This window comes from Malania oleifera, chromosome 10, assembly GCF_029873635.1.
Source record: "Malania oleifera isolate guangnan ecotype guangnan chromosome 10, ASM2987363v1, whole genome shotgun sequence".
In the NCBI taxonomy this organism is placed as follows: domain Eukaryota; kingdom Viridiplantae; phylum Streptophyta; class Magnoliopsida; order Santalales; family Ximeniaceae; genus Malania; species Malania oleifera.
The window spans coordinates 21,710,858-21,719,831 of NC_080426.1; the positions used below are offsets into that span (position 1 = coordinate 21,710,858).

The window sequence follows — 8,974 nt, forward strand, 5'->3', positions numbered from 1 at the left end:
ATTAATTAATTTATAATAAAAGTTTCCCAATCAACATATTCGATAAAAACTAAGAGTATCTTTAATTGAAAAATTAAATAATATTCATGTTAATGAGATTTTTTAATCTGTATTTTTAATATTCTATAATTAAAAATTAATTAAAATTTTTAGTTAAAATTTCTAATAAAAACTTCAGATATTTTTAAATTCAAAAATAAGTTCAAAAATTTTGAATTCGTAACCAAAAATTAATTAATATTTACACTAATTAACATTTTAATTAAGATTTTAAACATTGTGAAATTAATTAAATTTCTAATTAATGGTTTGTTAATTTCCTTAATTTAAAAAATTAATTAACCTTTATGTTAATTTAGATTTTTAGTTGAAATTTTAATTTTTTCTATTAAAAAATAATATAAGGTTCAAATTTTGTATTAACAATAAATATTTTCATTACTAACTTATGTTTATAATATTGTTTGTTTAATATTTTTTTACGATTTATCAGTAATTTTTAATTAATAAAACAACCATGGTACTTGTACCTTATTTAAAGTCGCTGCTACACAAGTGCTTTTCCAAAAGAAAAAAAAAAGAAAATAGTTTTAAAGAAATAATTTTTGCAATAATTACATACTTTTCCGAGAACAAGTCAACTAATATTTTTTTCCTTTTTTGTGCCAATACTTATTGTAGTTACCTTTTGCAATAAATATTTTTTAACTGCTTCCAAATGAAGGCTTGACTTAAAAACAATCCTAGAGCTTAAGAGTACTTGTAAAATGAAACTTGGACTTGTTACCGTTGAAACATCTTCATTTTTTATCCATTAAAGTCTTGCATTGAGTATAATCATTGACACCGCACATTTTAAATATTTCATACTTCTTTTAATATTTAAACTCAATTATTGCTTCTGGAAGTATGAATTTCGGACCTTAGATTTAGATTTAAATAAATTTTAATACAATTTTATGTTAGATATACTCTAAATCTAATATAAATTTAAATTTAAAATCTTTTCAAATATAAGATAAAAAAAAATTCATCCTTTAATAATTGGATACAAGTTAGCAATGTGAGTCATAAAAGCCCTGCCCTGCCCCTGCCTTTGCTTTGGCCAATTAGGCCCAGGTGAGATCAAACATGAGACCATAAATGAGTTGGTCCCTGCTCTCCCTCCCTCTCTCTCTCTCTCTCTCTCTCTCTCTCTCTCTCTATTCTTTCTTAAATTTTGAACGGGCAATGCCCAGTGGCCAAGATGAAGTCTGTGTTATTCAACCGTTGCAACTTAAATTACTCACATGATCTTTGCCTCTTTATCCTCGTTCTTAAATTTCTCTCCATTCCTTTTCTTATTTTCCTTGAATTTCTTCAATCGCCCCTCCAAATTTCTACAATTAGCAAAACAGTCCTTCTCATCAACTGCAAAAGCCAAAACAGAGTAGAAAGCAGAGCAACCCAAGAGGCAATGAATATCTCCGCAGTCCACATGATGAAAGCCAGAGGAGGAGGGCAAAAAAAGAGTAATAATAGTTTTGTATTTATCACCTATGAGGAGGACTACTTTTGAAAATGCCATTCAAGTTGGGTTTTTTTTAGATGATTAAAAATGTAGCACTACTCAATGTGTTCAAATTATTTACCACAACAATAATAAAGTCAAGCTTAATTTTACACTACACACAATATTGTCAAAATAAGTTTTGTAGTTGTATTAATAATTATTACGATTGCATCACATAGTAATTTTGAAGAGTAAAAGACATAATGTGATGTCATCTACTCATAAATTTATAATTTATACTTTAGGTAGATAAGAGTATATATCAATAGTAAAGTTAATTTTTAGGCATGAGTGCTTTGAAAAATTGAAGAAACTTGAAAGGACAAAAATTAAAAAAGAAGAGTCTTAAGAGATATAATTTATAAATAGGCATTTAATATACAACAAGATTTTCGGGAACTTTTTTTTTAAAAAAAGGGGGGGCAGGTGCTCCTCTTAATTTTACACCTACTCATAATATTTTAAATGGACTATATTAATCCACAAAAACTACAACATATTGTAACATATCCTTAAGATTAATGAAAAAAATTAGAGGCATACAAAGAAATATGATGTTTAAAAATTGAAAAGCCCATTAAAAATTTGGAGAGATATGTTTGAGAACTTTTTTTAAAAAAAATTTGTGTATTTACACAAAAAATTGTTTTGATTTTTTGTTATGTTCATTCAAAACAATTCTTTAATTTATGCATAACCTCTCTCACTTTATTTTTTTTTCCTAACATTTTATTGCAGCCATCATCCTATGATTGTGATGTGCGAACCTAAATCCACAGCTACCCAAACATGTAGATTTGAGGGGTAGAAACAAAAGAAAAAAGGCAAAATTAGACAGTGGCAAAGCCCTAAAATTGAAGCCTTGATTTGGACAACCCAACCCCAACCCCATGAAATTGAAAAAAGGAAAAAAAAATGTTAAAGCATGAGATGGGACAGGTATATAAAAATGGCGCAACATTAATATATAATGGAGTTTGTGATTGACAAAAACTACTGTTACATTCAGTTGGTGTGAGTGTGAGTGGGAGAGCATTTACTAACATTGAATTGTGCAAACCAACACTTAAATACACACCCTATAGGTCCTACCAGAACCCCATCTGCCCTCCACCCCCACCTCCCCTGTTTCCTTCCTCTCCCTTTTAAATTCCATTTCCCTGCTTAATCCCTCTGATCCCCATCACTACCACCACCCCCAAATTCCAACATTCTCAGAAGGAAAACCCAGTTACCGATTTAAATTCAACAGCTTGGAGACCAAAATCTCGGGTGAAATGAGCAAGAAATTAATGAAGATCCCTTCTCTGTTCAAGAACAGGGGAGACCCAAAGCACCATCCATGGCAGTGGCCTTCCTGCAAGCACCCCAAGACGCATTCTTTCCGGGCCGGCGGCGAGACCATGTTCCGGACTGTGAACTCTGTCTTCCTCGACGGGGTCGACACGCCTGAGTCGTTGTTCACGAACTCGTCGGAGTCGGCCAGTTGCTGGATGGAATTGGAGGAGCTCTGTTCCGGCGAGGAGTCCCTGGAGATGATCGTGCGCGGCGGGGCGCGGGCAGAGAGGTTGTTCTTCGAGCCACGCGGCGGCACGAGCTCGATCCTGGAGGCGGCGAAGGCCGGCGGAGAGTCTCCGTTCGGGGAAAGCGTGATGCTGGCTATGGAGTCGGAGGATCCGTATGGGGATTTTCGGAGGTCCATGGAGGAGATGGTGGAGTGTCACGGGTTGAAGGATTGGGAGTACTTGGAGCAGTTGCTGGGGTGCTATCTGAGGATGAATGGGAGAAATAATCATGGATTTATAGTGGGGGCCTTCATTGATTTGCTGTTTGGTCTTTCTTCTAGCTCCGACGCTGGTTCTGCTAGTTCTTTTTCCACTGCTGTTTCTTCTCTGTCTTCTCCTCTTTCTGCTGCTTCGTCTAGTTCGTTTGGTGGCCAGAAGGAGAGTAGCGTGAAAGAGAAGATGGTCGTGATGCCTGAGCCTATGTAGTATATGTGTATAATTTTTTTCCTGTGTATATTGGTAGTTACAAGCAGAATTGGAAAATGAAGATGGAACAAAGAGATCCAGGCTGACCTGTGACCTATTATTAGTTTTAAGCTAATGGAGATCAATGCGGATCATGAATGCCCTTTGCAACATTTTTTTGTATAATAGTTTTAAGCTAGTGCCAATGAATTTTAGAGATCAAACACCTCTCTCTCTCTCACACACACACACTCTCTCTCTCTCCCTCAGCAGTCCAATGATTTAAATTTCAGATTGAGATTTCCAAGAAGTCATTGTACTCAAATCATATATTTAGTCCAAAACACTCGAACCTAATAAGCTTGCTAACTAAAGAAAGAAGAAAAAAGATGTCATTTTCATATTTTGGATGAAACACAACCATGAGCTAGCTTTGGAAAATGGTAATCTCGGCTTATTTTCAACAGGCAACACTCAACAGGCAGGGATGGAATGGATAATATCTCTTACTGGGTCTGTTCTAAGTAGGCCTATCCGAGACTCCTTGAACTAAATAATCTGTCCCAATATCTCACGGCAATTGAATAATAGAGTACAGTATGTCTCTCGTTCGTTGAATACAGGTGTTATCCCCTATTTATTAAATGAAAATGCCTGCGCACATGGTACGTTGAAACCTCTTACCTACTAAGCTCATTCCAATTGTGTCACGCCAAAAATTCACATTGACCAAAAAATCAAAAGGAACACAATTAAAATTTGGCACAAACTTGAAGCAACCATGTTCACATTCAAAGAACAGATTCGAGAGACAGGGCAGAGGGAGCTTCAATCCTGCAAGCTTCACATCATTCACAATAATTCAACTATGGCAAGACCATCCCATTACATGCCACCCGGAAGAAGGACTATGCACGGTTTGCCCCAAGCTCGAGCATTTCATCTCAAAAAAGTCTACATTTCTCAGCTTTAATTATTTGGGATCTTCACGGTTTTACCCTTAAAAAGGGGTCTCGCGCAATCGATTTCGATCATGACCCAATAAGCCTGAGTTTTCTTCAATCTCAATTCATATAATTACGTAATTACTTGTATATTCTAATTAAGCTATTACCAATTCCGTGATTGCAGAACTTGTTTCTGTATTTCTCTCCCAAGTCATTGAATCATTGGGATACATTGTGTTTGTTTGAAAATGGCTGCAGCCGACTATGATGCTTGGTTCACTCATTTGCCTGCGGCATCAACAACCATGTTTAGACAACTAGGTCCTAAGACTCTGTGCAGGGTATCCATGAAAGATGCCTGCAGCATGGACCACCAGAGCAGATGTAATTTTCGGATGAGATTTCAATCTCCATTTCAGAAGCCAATAACAGGGGACAGGGTCCTCCCTAGGGATCCTCAAGGGCAGTCCCCAAACAAAGACTGAACAAAACAACCAAAGCTTGATCTAGAGATTATAACTTTTGGCCCAGAGACCCAGAAGAAGGATGCTGCTGTTTAGTTTACAATTTTCAAGAATGAAGATCTTTTACTATTAATTTGCAGCTTTAGATGTGAAAAAAGTATGATTAAATCCATATTTGACGTGATTTCTTCCCTCCCAAAATTTTCATAAATATATTATAGTCAGGGATTTTCAATTATCATGATCTTTACATCCATAACCTTTATGCAGAAAAATAAATAATTCATAAATTATAAACTTTACATACCAGAATCGGCCATATCAAACCTATAGAAATGAACACCCGGACAATCCGAAAAAATCGTTTCTCCCACTTTTCCTCTTTCTCTTTTCTTCCTTCACCAAATCTATGGGATCTCTTGATAATTAGAGAAGTAGAGACAGAGAGAGGACAATTCCTTTCTTCCTATCTTTTCTTTGCAGCTAATTACCATGTAGCTAACCTCTTAGAACTTAAGAGCTTAACTTTTCCTTTCTCTTCTTTTGTTCTCTCTTTTTCTTACCCTTAGGGCTTAGCTTAATGTATAGAATGCCCTTATAGCTACTCCCATAATAGTAGCTAATATTATATACATATATATCTATATGTATTTATGCATAGGAATCTCTTCAAACTTCCACCATTAATTACTTATATTAAATAAACTAACCCTTTAATTAATCCATACAACCATTAATTATATCCTTATCATATGGGATAGATACCCTACTTGTAGGACCCATATCATTCATGTGAGACATATCCTTTGGGATATAAATCCTACATTCTCCCACTTGATCCATATGAATGATATTAATATGGATTAATAAATAACCATAATGTGCACAAAACATTAGTTTATTTATACTTTTCAATGAGATTACCATAATATCATAATTAAGCAACCCATTAGTACGAGTCATGGCCGTAAATATCATTAAAGCGACATCTTTCCTTCCATGTACCACAATACTAATAAACCACTTAATTATGATCTATAATAGGAAGTTACCATATTGTCCCTGTAATGTCTTTGTCAAAGACCATTTCTGTTCAACAGTGAACCATCTCCATAATCACGTGATTATGGTAAACAGAAATAATGTTCAGAAACACTTTTATTGATATCATTATATATTTTATAGAACAAAACATAAAGATGCACTATGATACATTAAGGATTACAACAAAGACCCATGTGATCAGCATGTTCTTTAAATGCCTTTTGTGTCAATCCTTTCGTTAAAGGATCTGCCATCATGAGCTCAGTCCTTATATGTTCTATAAGTACTGTCTGTTTCCGAACTTCCTCCTTAACGGCCAAATACTTTAGCTTCATATGCGTAGCACCATTAGAGTATTTGTCGTTTTTGGAGAAAAAGATTGCTGCGGAATTATCACAATAAATTCTCAGCGGCCTGACTATACTGTCGACAATCCCAAGTCCTGAGATAAAGTTCCGCAACCACAAAGCCAGAATCGTGGCCTCAAAGCACGCCACAAATTCAGCTTCCATAGTAGATGCTGCTATGATAGTTTGTTTAGCGCTTTTCCATGATATTGCTCCTCCAGCTAACAGGAACAAATAGCCATACATTGACTTACGACTATTAACGCATCCAGCAAAATCTGAGTCAGAGTAGCCAACCACCTCCAACTGATCTGTTCTCTTATATGTGAGCATACAGTGTCTGGTTCCTTTTAAGTACCTCAAGACTTTCTTTGCAGCTTTCCAATGCTCCATTCCGGGATTACTTTGGTACCTCCGAGCATCCCAACCACAAAACTAATATCTGGTCTCGTACAAGTCTGCACATACATCAAACTCCCAACAACAGATGCAAAAGGAATATTTTCCATACTCTTCTTTTCGAACTCATTTTGTGGACAATCTTTTACACTTAACTTGTCCCCTTTACAAATAGGAGCAGGAGTTGGTTTACAATCAGCCATATGAAATCTTTCTAGAACTTTATTAATATATCCTTTCTGAGACAACCCTAACAGTCCAAGTGATCTGTCCCGGAATATTTCAATTCCAATCACATAAGTTGCCTCACCTATATCTTTCATTTGAAAGTTCATAAAAAGAAAACTCTTGGTATCATTCAATAAGCCAAGATCATTACTGGCAAGTAAAATATCAACATATAGAATCAAAAAGATAAACTTGCTCCCACTGACCTTTAGATATATACATCGATCAACAGTGTTTTCTTTAAAACCAAAGGTATTGATGGTATCATGAAACTTAAAATACCATTGCCTGGAAGCTTGTTTTAAGTCCATATATTGATTTCTTTAATTTGCAAACCATGTGCTCCTTTCCTTTAATCATTAAACCTTCAGGTATATCCATATATACCTCTTTATCTAAATTCCCATTTAGAAAGGCAGTTTTGTAATGTCCTCAAAATTATTACCATTTTTTTTTTATATGTATATCTACATCCATACCTAAGCAGCAGAAACACAAGTCATCCAACCATTTACATATATACTGTACAATACCAAAGTCTAGTATATACAGACCATAGCCATACAAAATAAACCCCTCCAGCATCATCTATCTCAAAAACACAAAACTCTATCAAAACTCACCCTATAACCAGGGTAATCTCGTAAACTTCCTATCCGCGAGCCTAATCTGCTCGCATCGCTGTCTCACCTGAAAAATGGTAAAGTAATGGGGTGAGTCAACACTCAGTAAGTGGAAATATGCTATTACTAGTGTATGACAACCGAATCATAAAATTATAAGGTCATAAAATTATAATAATGATGTTTGAAACTGCATGATCTAGTAAATCTATAAAACACATGTATATAAGCTTAAAACATTTGTATTATCTAAGCTTTCTATCATTCATACTACTATACATACAACAAAAACTACAAATCTGTATACATATATATATATATATATATAATTGTGTTATTTCCCTGGGACTCTGTATGTCATGATTTGACCCCTCATGACAGGGTTGTGCGGCCCGTAGGCGGGACTTAACTTGGTCGGCCTTCTAGGTAAGTCATCATATTCTACACTAACTCAATCCGACCAAACTGCATCCACTCCTAAGCACGGGACTGGCTGTTACCTCGTCTAACCGGCCCCCTCAACCCAGCGTACTGGGGAGCTGCATCCACTCCGAGCACGATTAGACGGTACCCACACACTATCTGAGATATGTGGTTGCACTCTATCTGTATATAACAACGGTACCGTGCTCTGTAAACTGTATCTATCTGTAATGTCTCCACAGGGATCTGATACTATATAAGTACATCTATATATATATACCTTTGCTGTTTTCATTATGTTTCCAAAATAACCATAATGCTATAATTATATACTGTAAATATTGTAAAATCTGAGTAACTGTAGCATCTCGATGCTATAACTGTATAATCTGTCTTTATAAACTGTGTGTTATGGTATTCAGGAAAACATAACATTTTGTAAAAACTATGATATACTAAACTAAATAAAATCTATATAAGTCTGTTTGTTAATCATCTATAAATAACTATATGTATATGTTATATAACATGATACATTGAAGTGCTGTATAAATTTTACATCAGGTAATATCTAATCAGGCCACACAACATTAAAACATTCGTTCTGTAGAAACTGCATACTAACTGGTATATATGTATTTACGAAAATTCTATTAATATTCTTAAAACCCTAGCATAGCATATTTCCCTTACCTTAAATTTGAAAAGCCCCTATAAAATTCTGACTCTATACCCGTAGGGTTCCTAACTCGACCTCCTGAAAACAAAATCCCGCAGAACAAAAAATCAGTATTTTCTTACCTACAACATTTCTTATAACTGAGGGAAAGGCAAATACTAAATAAAATGTCTTACCCTGAAATTGGGACAAAATCAAACCCAATTTTTCCAACGATCAGTTCCGGCAGACTTACAAAGAACTTCGCCAGGAGCGTCATGGTAGCCTCAGATCTTCGATCCGGGGAGAAACATGCCCG

The 8,974-nt window shown here is 35.3% G+C and overlaps 2 protein-coding genes across 2 annotated transcripts; one reads left to right on the forward strand and one right to left on the reverse strand.

The window, feature by feature from the left end:
- Nucleotides 1-2,672: 2,672 nt before the first annotated feature.
- LOC131165261 (transcription repressor OFP13) lies at nucleotides 2,673-3,746 on the forward strand. The gene has a single exon (XM_058122891.1). It carries the CDS (start codon nucleotides 2,830-2,832, stop codon nucleotides 3,541-3,543), a length of 714 nt encoding a protein of 237 aa, XP_057978874.1. The 5' UTR covers nucleotides 2,673-2,829; the 3' UTR covers nucleotides 3,544-3,746.
- A 2,401-nt stretch (nucleotides 3,747-6,147) lies between these two features.
- LOC131166544 (secreted RxLR effector protein 161-like) lies at nucleotides 6,148-6,717 on the reverse strand. Its single transcript, XM_058125135.1, has 2 exons — nucleotides 6,402-6,717; nucleotides 6,148-6,359 (listed from the first exon to the last, which is right to left on the reverse strand). Exons 1-2 carry the CDS (start codon nucleotides 6,715-6,717, stop codon nucleotides 6,148-6,150), a joined length of 528 nt encoding a protein of 175 aa, XP_057981118.1.
- Between the last annotated feature and the right edge of the window lie 2,257 nt (nucleotides 6,718-8,974).

Excerpts from the sequence above, each read along its gene's own strand:
- LOC131165261 (XM_058122891.1), top strand. The coding sequence starts at position 2,830 with ATGAGCAAGAAATTAATGAAGATCCCTTCTCTGTTCAAGAACAGGGGA.
- LOC131166544 (XM_058125135.1), bottom strand. The coding sequence starts at position 6,717 with ATGGAGCATTGGAAAGCTGCAAAGAAAGTCTTGAGGTACTTAAAAGGA. Across the intron at positions 6,360-6,401 it reads AGGACTTGGGATTGTCGACA|CAATCTTTTTCTCCAAAAAC; the intron begins GTATAGTCAGGC and ends ATAATTCCGCAG.